Source organism: Desmodus rotundus, chromosome 5 (genome assembly GCF_022682495.2).
Source record: "Desmodus rotundus isolate HL8 chromosome 5, HLdesRot8A.1, whole genome shotgun sequence".
In the NCBI taxonomy this organism is placed as follows: domain Eukaryota; kingdom Metazoa; phylum Chordata; class Mammalia; order Chiroptera; family Phyllostomidae; genus Desmodus; species Desmodus rotundus.
In genome coordinates, this window is record NC_071391.1 from 131,099,142 (window position 1) to 131,119,345 (window position 20,204).

Consider the following 20,204-nt stretch of genomic DNA (forward strand, 5'->3'; position numbering starts at 1 on the left):
AAAATTAAAAAGCCAAAATCAAAACCATATTCTTGTAAGTGATAGTGTTGTAACTCCTGGTGAGAGAACCAGGAAGATCTTGATTTGGGGGTCATTTTCGAAGGAGTTAAATATAGATTGAAGTAACATAGAACCTGGATGTTTATAGAAAATAGTTTACCAATTTCCACTTTTTTCCCCATTGCACAAATTCAATGAAATTTGTTTGAATAAGAGTTATAAAAACAGTAATTATACCCCATCACCTAATTGTTGTCTTCTTTAGAATGAATGAGTTGTAACAGAAACAACCAACATCATTTGCAGGCTTAATTACTGTTTATTTTCATTTATTCATTGACTTATTTATGTCCTGTGTCCCACACAGGAGCTGAAATGACTGTTGCTCTTCACTTTATTGGTTTTATTTATAGTTCATTACCTAGGAGACCCCAGTTCTGTTGGAAATGAAGTGTATGTTAATTTGAGTATTTTTGCTTCAAAAATTTGACTTAAATAGTAAATAAAAATCTCTTATGAAAGACAACAGAAGAATATCCAAGTTTTCCACATCCATCAGAGAATACAACTCCCCCGTCTGTTGAGGGGGGTGGTGTGGTCAGGGGCTTTAAATAAAACAACTAAAACAATAAGTGACATCTGGGATGACAGAGAACTAAAAATCAGTACTGGCATTTTCAGACAATTCCCAACTCCTGTCCCAACCTTCAGTGGTGTCCTCACCAGCTCCAGCCTTTTTCTCACTCTGCTCTAAGCAGGTCACCCTGTTTGTGGTCACCTTTCAAGAAATTAATTCTGAGCTGGAGCACAGTTCTGCCTGATTTGGTCTTAGTTTAGGTCACATGCCTTCCCTAATATACCCCTAGGAATGTTTAAGAAAAAGCACTGAATTAAATACTTACTTCCTTATTAACAGACCAAATCATTTGACTTGCCTTAAAGTGATTAACCAGCTACACTGAGCTAGTCACTCCCAGTGAGGCCACTGGGAGTGAGCATTTGGTGGATAAGAAAACCAGACTGGTGGCAATCTTTTCTTTTTTATATGTACTCTTTAAATTTTTTTCAGCTACAGCAGACATACATTGTATTAGTTTCAGGTATACATCACGGTGATTAGACATTTATGTAACAAATAGTGATCATCCTGATAAGTCTAGTACCCAACTGACACCACACATAGTTATTACAATATTAACTGTATTCCCTGTGTGGTACTTTACATCCCCATGACTATTTTTATTTGCTTTTTAAAAAAAAATTATTGGTTTTTAGAGGTGGGAGGAGAGAGAGAGAGAAAGAAACATCAATTTGTTGTTCCACACTTATTTATACATTCTTTGGTTGCTTCTTGTATGTGCCCTGACCAGGGATGGAACCAACAGCCGTGGTGTATCAGGATGATGCTGTAACCAACTGAGCTACCCATCAAGGGCTCCCATAACTATATTTAGAACAGGCAATTTGTTCTTCTTAATCCCTCCAGCTTTTTCACCCATTTCCCCAACCCCTTTCCTATCTGGCAATCATCAATTTGTTTTTTGTATCTATGAGTCTGTTTCTGTTTTGGCTGTTCATTTATTTTGTTGTTTAAACTCTGCATAAAAGTGAAATCATACGGTATTTGTGTTCTTGTGTCTGACTTATTTTACTTAGCATAATACCCTCTAGGTCCATCCATACTATTGCAAATGGCCAGATTTCATTCTTCTTTATGGCTGAATGATATTCTGTTGTGTGTGTTTATATGTATACCATAACTTCTTTATTCATTCATCTGTAAATGGACACTTAAGTTGTTGCCATATCTTTTCAAATTAGTGTTTCGGATTTTTTCGGATAAATGCCCAGAAGTAGAATTGCTGAGTCATATGGTAGTTCTGTTTTTAAGTTTTTGAGGAACCTCCATACTGTTCTCCATTGTGGCTGCACCAATTTACAATCCCACCAACAGTGTACAAGGGTTTCCTTTTTTCTACACCCTTGCCAACACTTGTTTGTTGATTTATTGACGGTAGCCATTCCAACAGGTGTGAGGTGACATCTCATTGTGGTTTTGATTTGCATTATTCTGATGATTAGTGATGTTGAGCACCTCTTCATATGTGTATTGGCCATCTGTATGGCCTCTTTAGAAAAATGCCTGTTCGTGTCCTCCGGCCACTTTTAAATCTGATTGTTTGTTTTTTGTATGAGTTCATTACATATTTTGGCTATTAACCATTTACTGGATTTATCATTGATTAATATATTTTCCCATTTAATAGGTTATCTTTTAATTTCATTGATGGTTTCTTTCACTGTATAAACTTTTTAGTTATATACAGTCCCATTTGTTTATTTTCCTTATTTCCCATGGCCAAGGAGATATATAAAAAAAAATTACTAAGAGCAATGTCAAAGAGTTTACTGCCTGTCATTTCTTCTAGGAACTTTGTTTTCAGTCTTATGTTTAAGTTTTTAATCCAGTTTGAGTTTATTCTTGTACATGGTGTAAGAAAGTTGTCCATTTTTTGCATGTGTCTGTCCAGTTTCCCCAACACTACTACTTCAAGAGTCCGCCTGTACCCCGTTTGATATTCTTGTCTCTTTGTCATAGAGTAATTGAGTGGACAGGCATGGGTTTGTTTCTGGGCTCTCTGTTCTGTTCCATTGTTGTACTTGGGTTCTTTAAACTATCCTCATTTTTTAAAAATTATTTCTTCTTTTTTTGTTATTGTTGGCTATTTCCTGCTAACTTGTCTTTCATATTGCTGATTGGATCCTCTGCTTTATCTGATCTGCTGTTGTTTCCCTTAATGTATTCCTCATTTTAGTTGTATGCTTCATTTTTTATGGTTTTTCTTTTTGTTGTTGTTGAAGTTCTGAGTTCATCTATTCTTCCCCTAATTTCATTGAGCATCCTTACAAGCAGTGTTTTGAACTCCGTATCTGGTAGATTGCTTGTCTCCATTTTGTTTAGTTCTGTTTTGGAGATTTATCCTGTTCTTTCATTTGGGACATGCTTTTTATCTCATTTTGGCAGCTTCCCTGTGTTTGTTTCTATGTATCAGGTTGCTCTTCTGTGTCTCCCACTCTTGGCAGAGTGGCCTTATAGAGTAGGTGTTCTGTGGGTCCCTGTGGCACAGTCTCCCTGGTCACCTGAGCCAGGTGCTCCAGCAGTGTTCCTGTGTGGGTTGTGTGCCTTCCTGTTGTAGTTGATCCTTGGTTGCTGTTGGCATGTCAGTGGGTGGGATTGACCCTCAGGCAGACTGGCTGTGAGAGCTGTCTGTGACCACAGCAGATGAGCTGTTGTGTTTGGGCTAACCTTACAGAGAAGTCACTTTAGTGGGGCTCTGGTGCCAAACAAGTCATTCTTTGGGGTGTATCATTTGTGGAGATGGTTGGTGCTCTGGTGTGTTCTGAAGCCAACCACGAGGTATATTAGTTCTGGAGACTCTTGAAAGGGGATCTAGTATAGGACAAGTCAGCTGCAGTTTGTGCCCAGCTTGGTGCCACCTGGTAAAAGCTATTGAATACAATGTGATCTGCGGTTGGTTGCCACTTGTGCTTAGCTTGGACCCTTTGGTGGGCACCATGATGTGAACTGAGGCCAGCTGCCACTTGTGCCAGGCTGTGGCTGCTTAGTTGATGCTATGTCCCAAGCCAAGACTGGCAACCACTTATGTCAGGCTTGGGACCAGCTGATGGGAGTTACAATGCAAGCTGAGACCAGTTGCTGTTTGTGCAAGGCTTGAGGCCACTTAGCAAGAGGTACAAGGCACATCAGCAACAGCCACTGCTTGTTTGGGGTTTGTGGGCCTGTAAGAGATTTTAGGAAAGGCCACATCATGAGCTGAGGCAGGCTAATTGTGTAGAAAAGCTGCTGGAATGAGTTTGGCAGAGTGAGAGTTGGGTGGAATGGGATCTCAAGGAATCACCAGGGCAGGGTAAATGGTGTTAGGTTAATGGAGAGCACAGATTCGGTGCCCCTCTGTGCCTCCTGGCTGTGTGTGTTGGGGATGGGGGCAGGCTCAACAAACAAGTGATATTTCCTGTCAGTGTTTCCATCCCAAAGAGAGTGCCTGACCCCTGATCCTCCAGCTCTCACCCTGAATGTAGTCAGTTTAATTCCTTCCCATGTGTCTCTGGCACTTTCAAGCTGCTGTCCCTTTGCTGGAGCTTAGGGAGAGTGTGAGTGAGCAAGTCTATGCATGGGCCCCTGAAGAGGGGGCATAGGACTCTAGAAGTCCACCATCTCACTCAGATGCAATCTGTCCGCTGGCTTTCACAGCCAGATGTGCCAACTCCTCTTCCTGGCACTGTAGTCCCAGGCTGAGGGGCCTATTGTGGGACTGGGACCCCTTTCTCTTAAATGGGAACCTCAGCAGTGGAGATATTCCTCCTGATTTTTATACACCACGCCGTGGGGATCTGCCCATTCTGTGTCTCTGCCTCTCCTAAGAGTCTCGATGTGGCTTCTTCGTTATGTCCTTAGTTGTACGACTTTTAGTCCATCTGGTCTTCAGGTGGTTCTCAGTGATGGTTCTGTAATTTCATTGTAATGTTGATGTGGTCATGGGAGGAGGCGAACACAACCTTTACCTACTGTGCCATCTTGAAGGGGGCATTTTTGAAGTCACCTACTACTCCTGTGGCCACTATTTAGAAAGGGGTTAAGTTCCTTCACCTTTTCCTAATCTAGGGAAGATATCAGAAGTGTTTCCTTCCAAAATTGAAGCAAATAAAATAACCTCTTTCAAAGTACACTTCCTTAAGACGTGGTTTGTAATATGGTACAATTAGCGATAGGCTTTTCCATGTCTTTGCCCTAGAAACGAGAACAGACTGCAGTGTGTTTCAGTATAATCCAGGTGACCGGAGACAGGACTGGAACAAAGCAACTGTAACACAAAACAAAACAAAACCATATCCTCATTGACCTGTCTGACGTAATGGTGTGTTAAGTGAAAAACAGTGGTGAGTGTAGTTTGTAAAGAGACAATCCATATTACAACTTCTCCAGTGTTTTCTAGGGCAGTAGTTACTGTCACTACCTGTCTTCTAGGCCAAATATGCGTAGGCTAGAGAAAGAGCACTCTAATGCAACTCCACGTCAGTGCTCTTCCTCAGCTGGAATGTTCTCGTGTGAGCCATGGATGCTGTACTTGACAAGTGTAGTGCCCAATGTACATGGTATTCCATTTTATATATTGATCTCCTATGCATTTGGTTAGCATGCATTTGTTCCCCTAAACTTGACCATTGCATAGAAAGCTTTTAAGATCAATTTCCTAGACCACTGAAGACCACCAATGTAATGATGCCTCCTAGGACTTCTACAGGAAGCTGCTGGTTTTTCTTTCCTTGACGCAAGTTTAGCTGAGGCAGGAAATAGTGTGTAATCAGGAGAGGCTCCCAAACATTAGTCCTCATCCGGCTGATTACAGATCCAAACAGCACTTTCTAGAACCAATGTCAGGGAGTTCAGTTTCTTCCACAGTAGGACCCAACTTCTGGCTTTAATTTCATCACTGTAAATTCTGAGACCTCAGACTTTTAAAAAAACATTTTATTTATTTAAGGGAGAGGGGAAGGGAGGGAGAAAGAAAGGGAGAGAAACATCTATCGGTTGCTTCTCGCACACTCCCAACTGGGGACCTGGCCTGGAACCCAGGAATGTGCCCTGACCAGGAAATGAACTGGCCACCCTTAGTCTGCTGGATGAGGCCCAACTCACTGAACTACACCAGTCAGGGCAGACTTTTAATTCTATGCAAATGCAACATACCACTCTAGTGAGTTTGGTTTGTAAGCCTGGTTTGAGCAGCTGCTTCTGAAAGTCGTTTGGAAAACTAAACGTGGCCACCATCTATCTACTATAGAAGTAGCTTTCAGTTCAAAAGAGGGAGAGGTAATATAATTAATTAAATTGCATTTTGATTCTGGTCACTGCACTTTCTCTGGTCATTTTATTGGTGTCAGAGAAATTGAGCATATCTTAGAATGCAATGTTACAATTGTGAATAATTTTTCTTAGAGTGGATCATTACATGTCTCTCAACCTCTTCAATTAAATCTTTTGTTTTCCCTTCTCCTTTCAGCCTCTAATCCACCCCTCTTTCATTTGTCACCTCCCACTAGAGAGGCAGCTTCAATATGCAGATGATGTCTTTTTATTTGCCTTAGATTCATCACGGTGTGACTAAATTAGATTTCTTTATGAAAAATACAACAGTTTTAAGTCAGTCAACAAGCACACACTATTTAAATTTTTGTTATTAGGGTAACAACAGTACCCTCAATTTTTGTTTTCAAAGTTTAGACAGAAACATGTTTATTGGGATTTAACAATAACTTTTTTTAACCACCTCCAAAAATATCATTAGTATTAGAAAGGTACACACTTGTTTCTTCTCCTTCTATTTTTTTCTTTTAGAAAAGAAGGAAATGAGCTGACATGTATTTTTATGAGTACAAAATGAAAAACATTTTGATAGGAAATGGGTATTTTCTGAATCTCTATTTGTATAACAGACTGAAATTTATGAACATTTAACACACTAATGCTGAAAAAATACTCAGAGGATAATATTCAAGTACCAGTTGCAGATGACCACTTAGGAACAGACACATTTCGATGGCATTCTCACCTCCTATCACTCCCATCATGAGCCTCCCTATGAACTGAGTCATACTTGAATTTAAAGGTAAAACACCCTCCCTAGGAGAAGTGAGAATCTAAAAATAATTTTAAAAACAAAAACAAAAACCCAGGAGTTGAAAAGATAAGCTATTTTCCTAACTATGAGACACACCTGGGAAGAAGAGTTTCACTATTCTGAATTCTCGTCAGATATTTAAAGGCATGCTGACAGCTCCCCTCTTCGGGGTTATCAACATGTAGTACAATATGCGCTATCCCTTTAAAACAGACGGTCCCTTTAAAACACAGCCCAACAGTCTTTGACACATTAAAAAAATTTTTCTGATTTTCCACCTAGTGAATCTTTTTTCTAGTGGTTCTTGTGTCATTAGCTACCTCTCCATTCTGCCTTCAAACTATTCTTTTCATTTAATTTTGCACAAATTATTTTCAAAGTGGTTGTCAGAGAGAGATGCTTTATGAATTTGTCTTCAAAGCCCGTGCATGCAGCTGTCTGCGGGGCTTCCGCTAGACTAGCCTGGCTGGCCTGGGAGCCACCCTCCCCACAGCCTCAGGAAGGTGCTGTGGGGGGCCTCCCTCAGCACAGGCAGCGGGAGTTGGAGCCCCCAGGGCTGCTCCGCTGAGAGTGGTCTAGCCTGAAATAGCTCTCGCCCAACGGCTGCAGCTGAGAGCTTGTAGCCCCAAAGTTCAAAGCTGTAGACAGAATGGCAGCCTGAAGATACATGTTTTTATGACCTCAGAACAATGCAGGCCTCACCTTAATGGGAAAAGTGTCTAGGAAAGTCTGTTGTAAAGCAGAACTCCATAAATATACTTCTATCCCTCCTCTTAATAATTTCCATTATAAAATCAAAGAAACAGAATCAGCAAAAAGGAAAAAAAAATAACCTCACAGTTTTATGTGTTTATATCTCTTTGTTGCCAACAGAATTTAAAGTGATGTACAAGGATATGTAAAACTGACAGGAGAGGGTACATTTAAAAGCAAAAAAGGATTAAAACAGCAACAACAAGGGTGGGAGATAAAATAGAGCCAGGAACAGGGCTTTTAAAAAAAAGTCTAAAATAATGACCTCTGTTCAGGGTGGGTTACACTTTGGCTCTAAACTATCAGCTAATGGCCTCACCCCCAAAACTCAATTTGCTCATGAACATTTTGGGAGCAGGTGGAAGGGGTCAAAGTGAGGGATGGAAAATACAGGGAAGTCTGGCCAACTCCTTTTCATTTGGCTTCATGTAGGAGCAGATTTTAACATATCTGGAATAGAAAACATCTTAGACTATGTGTCCTTAAAGCAATCTTTCTCAAATATTGTTCCTGTGAGACAAGGTGCTCGTAAATGCTGGAAGGCATTGGATTCGGAGTCAAGGCAGGCGTGGCTTGCCAGGAACAGAACCTTAAAGACGTATAAAGCTGCTTAGTGTCTCTCCTCTCCTTCACAGTCAGACAGCTAAAAAGATTGATCTGTTCTTTCCGTCTCCATTCACTCACTTCCCCTTCGCTCCCCAAATCATTCTCATCTGGCTTCCACCCTCCCCACTTCACTGAAGCTGATCCTGCTAAGTCCCCAAAGCACTTTTCAGTTCATGTTGTACTTGGATCTCAGCAGCATTTGGAAGTTGACTGCTCTCTCTTTAAAATACTCTGGGCCCTTAGTTTTTCTAACACCACACTTTGCGGTCATCTCTCTGTTCTCTGACCCCTCTTTCCACCTGTCCCCTGTCTGCTTCTGCTTTTCCACCTGACCCTTCAAGGTTGGTGTTCCTTGGGATTTCTGTTCTGGGGCTGAAAAGAATTCAAGATCTGACAAAGTCCATAAAAGCATTGTTACGATGCAAACAACATTTCTAACACATTGTAGAAAAACAAGCAAAGAACATTTCTAATCTTCTGTATGCTGTAGTGTGGAAGTTCAAGAAGTTCTGGTTAAGTGAATAATAGCAGCGGCAGACAAGGTATACTGTCTTGCTCAACCCCTGTCCGAAGCTCTCCCTGCTCTCTTTTCTTCACGGCAGACTCTGGAGAACTAGGGGCTCTTTCCCTGATTCCCTTGCAGCTAGAGTTTCAAATATGGCTCAGGTTTCATCACTCAGAAGTCCTTCTGTGAAATTTGGAGCTGAGGTGGGGAGACAAGTAGCGGTGCCTGAGTCACCCATTTGGCTGGCACGAGGATCTGGCAGACATTACGTGGCTCTGGAGCCAATGGTTCGGGTGCGGGATTCTTGATGCCCAGATTGCAGTTCGGGTAGCGTGTTCATAAATGCAGTGATTTGGGTGGCAGCCTCCTGATTCCCAGCAGTTCCCCTAATGGGCCTATCAGAAAAAATATTCTCTAAGGCTTCCAAATAGAGATTACAGGGTATCCTTGAGGGAATTTCTGAGTATTGTCTAGTGGAACTTTCAGGAATTTTCAGATTCTGTATGGATGTACTATATCTATTAGCAAGTTGAGTTTAGCATTCCTGATTGTATGTGTGTGTAATGCGTGTGTGTGTGTGTATCTAAATTCTCTGAACCAGCCATAATGTCCTCTAGGTTCCCTTAGTAGTTAATGCATTGAATTAAAATCTTTAACGCATGTCTTATTTGCATGAGAATCACAGTTTTAACATGTGATACGTTAGCAGCCAATTCTACAGAGTTGCTCCAACAGGCCCAATATAAATCTCTTCTTGCAGCCATTCTGCTGAGTTTGTAAGGACCTAATTCCCTATGTTAAATTCCATTTTAAAATAGCTAGGGTGGTTTTCATTACCTGCACCCTGACTGATACAGTAGCAAAAAATGAGTGTTTACTATTTTCTAGACAGTGTGAAACACTTTACACAGATGATCTCATTTAACCTTCATAACAACTCCAGGTGATGGGCAGCATCACCCCATGTTACAGGTGAGGCACTGAGTTTAAGAAACTTGCCCATGATGGCCAGTTAAGAAGTGGTAGCTAGATACACATCCAGGCTGAATGATCCCAAAGTCCACTTACGTTACCACTGTGCCAACATCTGATTTCTTTCCACTTTGTAAACAGAGCGTAAAGAAGAGTGTATCTGCCACTTTGCTGATCTGGAAAAGGGGTGGCAGAGAAGCTAGAGGCTTCAGTCATGCCGTCACTTCTTCTGCCTTCTCTGCTCCCAGGCCCTTTGATTCGGCCGGCTGGGTCTCAGAATCCTGAGCATAACTCATGCCTGGGGTAGCTCGTCCAGACTCTCTCCCAACTGAGGTTACTGACATACCATTTCCCACTGCAGCTGAGAAGTCGCTCCACCAAGACCAAGAGGTATCACTAGTGGAATCGCACTACAAGTGTGTGACTTTACGGGTCACAGATCTTGCAAAACATTGCTCACCAACTTAGGTAAAGGCAGAGAACACTGTAATAACTGATCTTAAAGACCTAGTGTGTGTCAGGCACATTAAGCAATTGACATACATTCTCTTTAATCCTTTCGATAACTCAGTGAGGTGAGTATTATTATCCCCATCCTCGAGATGAGGAATCTGATCTCAGGTTTGATATGCACGTCCTGAATCGCCCTTGATAATCATGGAACGCTTCACTACTCATGGGCTATACATCTGACAGAAAATTTGGACATTATATTCAAATACCATTAAAATGCTTATCTTGATTTTAAAAAAATATATGGTATTATTTGCCCACATGTAAGTGAATAAGGAAACTTGCTGAAGAAGGGGAAATAGCAAAAATATTACGTACAACTCTTCCATTATTAATGCTAGTTTGAAAGCTTGATATGGGCAGGCAACTCAATATTGTCCAGCATGCACCACATTAGCTTTTAATTCATTAGCTGTGTTTTTCTACTGTCTGCTTCCTTGCTGTGCGCTGCATTTTACACTGGTGCTGCAGAGATATCCGAAAGGACTTAACGCTGCCCCACTTCAGTCCCAGGAAATAGAATTGCTATGAATTATTAATAGTGGCTTTCTAGAGCTTTAATTTCACCTCTTTGTTTCAGAGAAGGATATTAGTTCAATGGAATATTTTATATCACCTCAGGAGCCTACTACATTTTGTAGGAAATACTGACTTAAATTATAGAAAAGACAGTCCTGTGTTGATTTCCACTTCTACATATGGTGGATTCTCCCTGTGTTCCGCTCCCCAATAGCCTTGCTCAGTGTTGGGTTAATAGAGCAGTTTTCCCACTGAGCCCTTCAGAGCCTTTGGGATTCCCCAGAGGGCTCGAGCTGCAGCTGGGAAAGGTGCTGCGCTGCCCCTCCCACCATCCCCTTGCCTCAGAGAAGCACTTCACTTCCACTGTAAGTATTAAGCTTTCACGTAAGATTATGTTGGAAGAAAGGACTCTTTAAAAAAAAAAAAAGCTTTAAAATCCCGAATTAACACAACAAATATAATAGTAGGTATTTGTACATCTTTGGGATAGTAAGAAGAGTGTCTGAGGCTTTGTATTTGATACTCACAGTGTGTCTGAACACACACAAACAACCGTGCACTGAACTTGACTGAGCTGGCAGCCTGTCATGTGACCAGGTTTGCAGGATGGACTTGCCCCCGCTCTGGTGTTGTAGTACTCACCCTGACCGCGCTTGTTAATAGAATAAGCAAACTCACAGTCACAAGAGATACAGTAAAATTTGGGGGCTGACAAAAATTAATGAACAGATTCTATGTGTAAACTTGGCCCATGTGCTTATACTCAGGTGTCAGGGCAGGTCTGTAGGCCTCTAACTTCCTTTAAGGGGATGAATATAGTCATTACGTGTGTTATTTCATAGGAGATTGCCATGAGGAAAATATTTCCTGTAATAGAGCAACTATTTCTTTACCTTTTCAAAGAGCGTAAAAAAAAAAAAAATCCAACCCAGAAGTGTTTTGTTTCTTATGAGGTAAAATTAGAGTTGAAAGGTCATGCTCAGGGAAGGCAGGCAGGTGACAAAGATTCATTCAGTATTTATTTATTGAGTGCCCACTATCCCTGGGCACAGTGATAGATGTTGGGGATAAATAATGAATAAGACTCCAACCCTGCCTTCTCAGAACTTTAACGTTCAGTGGGCACGCAGTGCATACATAAACATAGCAATTATAGCCTGTGATCATTTCCATGACGCACACAACAGGTTGAGGGTGGGGCCCTCTTCAGATACAGGGGGGTCTAAGAAGGGCCTCTGGGAGGGCAGCAACCCAAGTGCGTTTTAGAAGGCCGCAGCTGGCCTCGTTGCCAGCAGCCAAGGCCATAAATGAGTGGCACTTACGTACTTGATAGCTAAATGTGTCCCATCTGCACCAAAGAATTAGAATGCTGGGGGGACCCTGAGGGGACCAATATAGTTGGTGACTGCCTGAATAGAAACAGCCCACAGCCCAGTTAATTTATTAAACACACAGGTTTTTCCTTGGCCATTTATCAACTCTGTGCTTTACTCATTTCTTTAATGCAGAGATGGCCTGAAGAATACTTAAAAGTAATACGTGCAAGATCATTGTCATTTAGCATTCCATAAAGAAATTGTTTTCACAGCTGTGTGGAATCTTCATCAAACATGTAAGAAATGCATCCCTAATGAAAATCCGTTCTTATATTATTACTGTATAATTGGAAAAGGCAATATGATTTTGGTAAGGGAATAAAATAGACTTAATAAAATTGATTTCATTTTCAAGATCTCTATGTTAGACATTTAAAATGTATTAAAGGGTTATCAGGTAACATGACGTCTGTCAATAGAATTTTCTAATTTACATTCTTATTATTCCATTTTTATTAGTTGAACTTTCTTATTTTTTTTAAAAGCCTAACAGTGGATCATGTTTCTTAAGTAAAAATACCTGAAAGATATATGTGTACAAAGCAGATTCAGATTTACAGCATATATAGTAGACTTCAGTCTCTTTTAATAAAATATATTGGGTTGGCCAAAAAGTCTGTAACATTTTTTTTCCATACGATGGCTCTAGTAGCACTTAGCTGTCTTTAACTTCATTTGAAATGATTTTGTTAGATTTTTATTGTGACAGCTGTCATAAGCAGCATGCATTTAAAAAAACTTACCAAAATTGGTGAATTTTTGTGAAGCCATTTTAGTATTGAAGATAGAAGAAACAACATGTTCAGCCTATTATGGTTTACTATTTCAATAAAGATAAAAACGCAACTGAAATGCAAAATGACGATTTGTGCAGTATATGGAGAAGGTGCTATGACTGATCAAATGTGATAAAAGTGATTTGCGAAGTTTCTTGGCACTATTGACATTTTGGTCAAATAATTCTTTGCTGTGAGGCTGTCTTATGCACTGGAAGATGTTTAGCAGCACCCCTGGCCTCTACCCACTAGAAGCCAATAGTGGGAAGAGAGCCGACATACTCAAAATTCGAAATCAATAAAGTTATTGGTGAAAATAAAAAGATGTGTCTTTTATTTTATGGAAAAAACTAAACATACTTTTTGGCCAACCCACTATATCACTCTTCTATCCAACCATCCATTTAATATTAATTGAGTCTATTAAATGAATAGGTAAAATGTGCTGGAGCCAGAGTGGTGTATTATGGTCATGCTGACTGAGCCCTTGGCTGAGTGGACACTGTTAAGGTTGCTTTCTCTGCATAGTTACTGTGGCATTTCTCTGAAAGACACGTAAGTGGCCAATGTGGTCAGATAGCCTAAAATAAAGAGCAATTTGAAATTGTCCTGGCAATGTGATAACAATTGACTGACAGGATGAATTCAGGAAAAATACAAAAAGTGGTTTGCCTAGGAGCCCCGAAGAAAAGAGAAACTGTTACACAACTAAGAAAGTTCAGTAAGGCATCTGTTTACAATGTAAGAGATCACTAGTTTCCCTATATGCTAGTTTAAGAACATGATGATTAAAAAGCATCTTGTTCAACATTGGAAGAAAAATAGAATATATCTAAGTATAAACTTACCAAGAAAAGTACAGGACTTGAATTAAGCAAAGGACAAAATTTTGATAAGGAACATAAAGACGTAAAGTAGCGAAAATTGTTACTCTCGATGACAAGGTTAAATGTTTGTTAGACTGTCAGATCTCTCTGAATTATATTAAGATGCAAAAGAGGATTTGAAGGGATCGGACACAGTTACGCCAACATCTAGTAGACGGCATAGGACAAACAGGATATTTAGAAATAGAAGACTAATGAGGTAGGGGAGCAGCGTAGGGACTACTGGACATTAAAGTGTAGTCTAAGGCTATAATAATTAAAATAGTTGGGAACTAGTTTATGGATTAACCGACGATATCAGTGGAGCCAAATAGAATGTCTAGAAAGATATACATATGCAGATTGAGTATATGGTAATAGTTGTGCTGGTGAAACTATCTAGCCATTCAAAATTAAAACATCTCTTTTCATAAATGCAATCACATTTCAGATGGATTAAAGATTTAAGTATAGAGGATAAAGCCATACTTTCAGTTAAAGGTGTTACCATTTTAAACATATACCTTCACCTGCTTCCTCCTAGACTGCACCTAAGTATGAGTAAAATGGATTTTTTTTAAAAGGGGTTTAAACATCCACAAGAACAGAGAATGGGAAAGAAAGCTATAGCAACAAAACTTTGGAAATTAGAAAGCAGGTGAGCTAGTGGTAATGCAGACCTGAATTATAAGACTTGGGTGGGTGGGAGCAGAGAAATGGCCCATTTAACACAATGAACGCCCCCCCCCCACAACAATGCAAAGGCGGATGGAAGTGGGTAGAAAGGTGGGGTTAAAAATAGGAGGACTGATTGAAAGTCTGTTTAATGAGCAGTTCCTCCCCCCACCAACCCCACACTGGGGAGCAGCTGTCCCGCACGCCCAGGCAGAAGCCGGTGTTTCATGTTCTGGAGAGGTCTTCTGGGCACAACTGAAAAAGGGCTATGGTGCTGAAAGCAGAGGGGTTTGGAGAAGGTTACAGATGGAATGTTGAGGACTTAACCTTCTTCCCAGAGTCCCAGAATATGCAAAGCCAGGTTTGTGCACTCTAGGCAGGATATTAGGTGTGTCTTCCCTGGAGGATCTGACCAGTCCAAGAAAAAAAGATATAAAAATACCAAAATCAGAGGCTCCCCACTGAAATGGTTCATTCAACTCACCGTGATAAATGTAAGACCACAGCTGTGTAGCTGGCCAAAGTCAAGTCTATTCCACATGGGGATCCCGCATTCCATTGCTCACTCCAGGAAACATCTGAGTGATTCTTCCGTCTGCCCCTCAGGTGGACTGTCCCTGTTGAGAAGCCTTTGGCCCAGGCATTGACCCCTTCCCCCACCAGCGCGGACCATCCTTGCAGGACAGGCCTCGAAGGAAGCACACGGAGCGGCAGGCAGGCGTGTTTGCAGCCCGGGCCATCCAGTCTAACCTCAGGGCCCTCATTGCTCTCCACTAATTCTTTCATTTCAGTCAACATCTGTTAATTCCTGTGGCAATTATTAATACCCTTTCTTTAATTCCTCAACTCTACCTCCACCTCCCATCAGTAAGTTACCTTTCCTCCTATTTTACTCAGAAAATGGGGGCTACCTCATCTGAATGCCTCTTTGTATCCAAATTGCTCTCCAATTATTTCGACCCCGTTGCCTTCTCTTCTGTGCAGATTAGGTGTGTCCCATTTCTTCCAGCCTGTCCTGGGACCTCGTCACACCAACTGCCTTTCCTTTGCCTTGCATCTTCAGTTCCTTCCCTTCGCCCATGTGTGAGAGCATGTGCAGTGGCCTCAGATTCCCTTTCAAGACTGAGGGTCTCTTCCCCAGATGCTGGAGATGCTGCTGGAACGTGGCCCTCAGTCCGGAATGGCCTCTGCAGAAGGAAGTCACCTCACGAAAGGTCACACCTCCTTCTCTGGGCAGCTTTTCTCCACAGATTGGTTCAGGTGGGAATATGCGGACCCGGCCCTCTCACCTCAACTCTGGACAGCTTTGAAGGGCGTTCCAGCATCAGAGCTCCTCTGTGCTGGCTGAGGGCTAAATGGAGGCAGCATCTCTGCCCAACTTCTCCCTCTGTCCGATCCTGTCACCTTTCCTCGCCTCCTACGGTTGCATATTGATGTTTAAGTGCTTTTCATATAGCGAGAATACTGCAAATAAGTTTTCCAGTTTGCTCTTTGTTTTGGCTTTGCTTGAGACATTCTCCGACCATTTAATGAAATTAAAAATGTAAAAGTTTTACATTTTTAATTAATATTATCAATATTCTTCCTATGCTTCTTGGTTTCCTGTCATGCTTAAATTGCCATTCCCCATTCTAAGATTTGAAAAACTCAATAGTACTTTCTTTAAAACTTAGCTCAAATGCCATTGCTACCACAAAGATGTCCCTGAGTACCTTGACCAGAAGTTAGCCCCAATTCCTCTCCCCCTTTATATAAAAATCACATTGCCTTATTATTAGTTATTTTTATTATTTGCTGAACCTAGTAGAGTGTGAGTAACTAAGGGAAGAAACTCCAGTATCTAGAATATGCCTTGCATTCAATGCCACTTAAATATGTATGTAATTGAATTAACTGGTTGTGGTTGATTATGTCGTTCTTTTCCACACTAAGGGTGAATGTGTGTGTGTGTGTGGGTGTATCCAATCCTCAGTAATTAGACATAAATTTGTGTGAAAATCTGGGACTAGTTCTTTTTTGCTTAGAAGAACTGTCCTGCCACCGCCAGACCTGAGCCACACCTGTCACAGGCCGACTGCAGGAGCAGCACATGAAGACTGAGGTCGTAGGGCTCGCCAAGTGACTGGTGACCAGAACACTCCTAAGTGAACAGGCAGGTCAGACAAGATGCTCCTAGCACCAAGGGTGGCATGTGGGGAGCCATAGCACAAAGTGGCCCTCCTCTGACACACACACAAACACACAGAGTGTACATGGAGCCGAATCACCTAACCACATGACCATTCTGCCCCCACCAGGGGCATGGATTCCGCCTTGGCCATAGGTCTGCTGCTGAGGTTCTTGATGAAGTTGAAGGCCAGCTGAGGTAGGTAGTCAGGATCCCAACTAGTTCAATACATTGAATTATCAGCTCCGGTGGATTAGTCCCTAGCAGCTCCTGTGCCCACTATCCATTACTGATCCCATTTCCTCTCTTTTCATTCTCTCTTGAGCCTATTCAAATATGGCTTTCAGTCCACCAAAACCGCTCTTGTCAAGGCCACCAGTGAACTCTGGTGGCCAATTCTCAGTCCTCACCTTACTTGACCAGGGAGCAGCAGTGTTGACTCACCCGATGCCTCCCTCCCTATTCCCGGAGGGCTTCATCTGACTCAGGACAGGATGCTGTCCCAGCTTTTCTCCTACCTCACTGGATGCTTTCCTCTCATTTGCTGGTTCTTCCCCTTCTCCCTGAGCTCTTACCACAGGGTAGATCTAAGGTGCAGTCAGTCTTTGGATCTCTTCCCTTTTCTATCTATGTTCATTTTCTTGGTGATCCTATGCATTCTTGGCTTTTAGTTCTATCTGCCAACAAACTCCAAACTTCATCCCCTCCAGCCAGACCCATCGATCCAGCTGCGCAGTCAACATCTTGTTCAGCGGTCTGATAGAGACCTCAAACTTACCATTCTAAAACTGAGCTTCCGCTCTTCTCCCACATCCGCTCTTCTCCCAGCCTCTCCATCTCAGTGAGTGACAGCACCATGCAGGTAGTTTTTCAAACGTATTACCCTGACGTCACCCTTTAGTCCCCTCTCTTTCTCACCACAGTCTGTCAGCAAATCTTTTGACTGTACCTTCCAAATACATCCAGAATCTGATCACTTGCCACCCCCCCACTGCTAAACTACGGCAATACCCTGTACTAGTGACTTAACTCTTCTGTGTGTCTCTTTCCTCGTCAGTAATCTAGGGGTAATAACGGACTACAACTCACACGGTTAGTGTGCGGACTAAGGGAAATAGTATGTGTGACGAACTTAGCACAGTGCCGAGCACTTGGTTCACAATAAATGTTAGCTTCTGTTATTTCTGGCTTTTCTTTTCTAGAAGGTTGTAAGGAGATTTGACTTGTAAAATTGAAGTCAGCAGCTCCTTTTCGTGATAACTAATTTTATTCTTCAACACATGCAATTTCCACTTTTTAAGATTTTAATTAAATGAGTTAAAGAACATGTGCCGCTGTGCTCATGGCTTGGCTTCCAAGAAAGAAGAAAGGGAAAAATTCACCTTTCCCAGTAAAACTATTACAAATAAGAACCAGAGAGAGTGTTACACAGCACGATGGCAATTGGAAGCATTAGAATTCCTCTCTTGCCTAGCAGTGATTTCCAGCTAATCAGACAACTTTAGCCCAGACCATGTTTAAATTCAAGGTTCCATGAGATCGCTAATATGATACCGCACAGCTCACACGGCATGAGTTTCACAACCTGAAAGAACTTTGGAGATACGAGGAAAGTCATGGGACCTTTCTGCAAAAGCCGGGCAACTGCCGCCACTGGTGTGAAATGGCCTCATGTCATTAACCTGCAGTCCCACCTAATCTGTCATCCCAACTGTTATCTGAGTTGTCAACTCTGTTACAATAAGCCTTAATTATATAGGAAGCATCTTGGGTAAGTACCCAAATGCATAAGTTAAACACAGGGATACTGCTAATAAATTAAAAACCATTGCACTATATGAACAGAAAAAGTTTCAAAACATTTAACTTGTCCCTTTAATGCAGCCAATTTGCTCATATATGGTAAGAAATGGTTTTTTAATAGATAAGAAAAAATGTTCATCTAAATGTTTATGGAAAATCACATTCTTTATTATTTCATCCATTCTTTCCCCCTTCTCATCCTCTCTCTCCCTCCCTGCTGCCATACCTACCATGTGCTGGGTAATAAGAAAGAATAATGGTAGAATATTTTTATTACTTCTTTGTAAAAATATTTTAATCTTTTTCTGTAGCTCAAGAGCTAAGTAATAATGGCCTTGGATGTTTTAAGAGAGGTGAAATAACTTCAAAAACACTAGTCGGCTGTATTTAATTTGGTATTAGCTTTATTTTGTCCATGTGTAATTATTAGTAGACTCTGGTATTCTGATACATATGTGATGTATACAATATAAAAGAGTTCTTATTTTCTGTTATATGCAACAGTGACTTAGGGAAAGTAAACTCCCAACGTGGGATCATGTCAGCTGATCTATGCACACTTCACACGCTCATTTGCGCTTATCTGTTTGTGTCTCGTAGGAAGTCCTGGCTGAGCAAGGTTGGAAGTCCCAGTTCTCGCATTGACCGCACGGACTTTTCTAACGAAAAAACCATCTCTAAGTTGGAATATTCTAATTTCAGTATTCGATACTAATAGGAATAAAAATCATAGTGTTCATCCTGCACAAGACACGATATATTCTCAGGTCTGTGTACTAGGGTGGTAGTAGCAGAGTAGGGTATAAAGAAGGAGTCTGTTCCGAAAGCTGCGACATTGTATGTATTACTAAAATGTCTGAGCCTGAAATAGTTTCATTCAACTATGTTTTTAACAACCAAAAAATAGTGTCCTGAAATAAAAAATGTCATCACAAAATATTTAGTACGAATCGTTAGTTTAAACTTGTTTCATGGAAACTAACTCTAATGAATGTTATAGTATACATGTTATTTGGCTAGGCTAGACGTAAATAAATAAAATTAACCATTTAAAAATTATTTTAGGTACTGTTGTCTGAATTGAACCCTAACACCTTCCAGATCATTTGTTATTAAAGTTGAGTAATTTTAATTACTCAAAAAGAACCAGTAGTTAGATATAAATGTATATAATGATCAGCATAATCATAAAATAACATCAATAAAGAGTTAAATTTTAAAAATCTGACTGAGAACATGATTCGGCACTTGGGTTGGAGCTCGCTCCCTCATGCATTCTGTGAACTTACTGTTCTTTGTAGTGAACAGAGGAGGGATGTCAACTGAAGAGAACCCACAGTTCAGCACAGCAAGCAGCAAGATTTGTATCAGCAGCCGTCCGCGATGGGTATCCTTTAACTAGAAAAGGAACCGACGGAGACTCTAAATAAATCATATTATCCCCTAAACTTGGCCTGTCATGCAAATGATTAAGCAACAGAGTATTTTAAGGGGAATTTCATTTCTATACCATAGAATCACACTATTGGAAAGGAAGAACTTTAACTCAAAATACTGGGGGATTTCAAATGGGTGTATACTTGCATATATACTCCATTAAAATAAGATTTTACCAGGAATGTAATACATAAAGAAAGCGAACAAGCACAACCAGCATGAGTGAAGTGGGGACGAGGTCCCTGGAACGCTGCACAGCTGGTCTCGTTTTCCTCTTGCATCTTGTCCTCCGGACAATTTCAAGCGTCTTGGGAATACAGGTTAGAAACCACCATCCTATCTATGGAAGAAGTTGCTATTGCTACACTCCAGGGCGCGGAGAAAGAATGCAGGTCTCTCTCTACCTGCTGCGAGATCAGAACTGAGAAAAGGAGATGAAGGGCTGGCCGACTTTGTTTATTTGGAAGGTTAACTCTATGGATGATGATAACATTGATATCAAATACATATATAAGACAACACAGCATTAGGGGAT

The 20,204-nt window shown here is 41.1% G+C and overlaps 1 protein-coding gene across 1 annotated transcript in view; it reads left to right on the forward strand.

The window, feature by feature from the left end:
- Positions 1-19,619, forward strand: part of ACYP2 (acylphosphatase 2) — a 110,549-nt gene extending 90,930 nt beyond the window's left edge. Inside the window, exon 4 of the mRNA XM_024552796.4 lies at positions 18,833-19,619. Coding sequence (XP_024408564.1) covers positions 18,833-18,947 — 115 coding nt within the window. The 3' untranslated portion in view covers positions 18,948-19,619. The remainder of the gene's footprint in view (positions 1-18,832) is intronic.
- Positions 19,620-20,204: the final 585 nt, after the last annotated feature.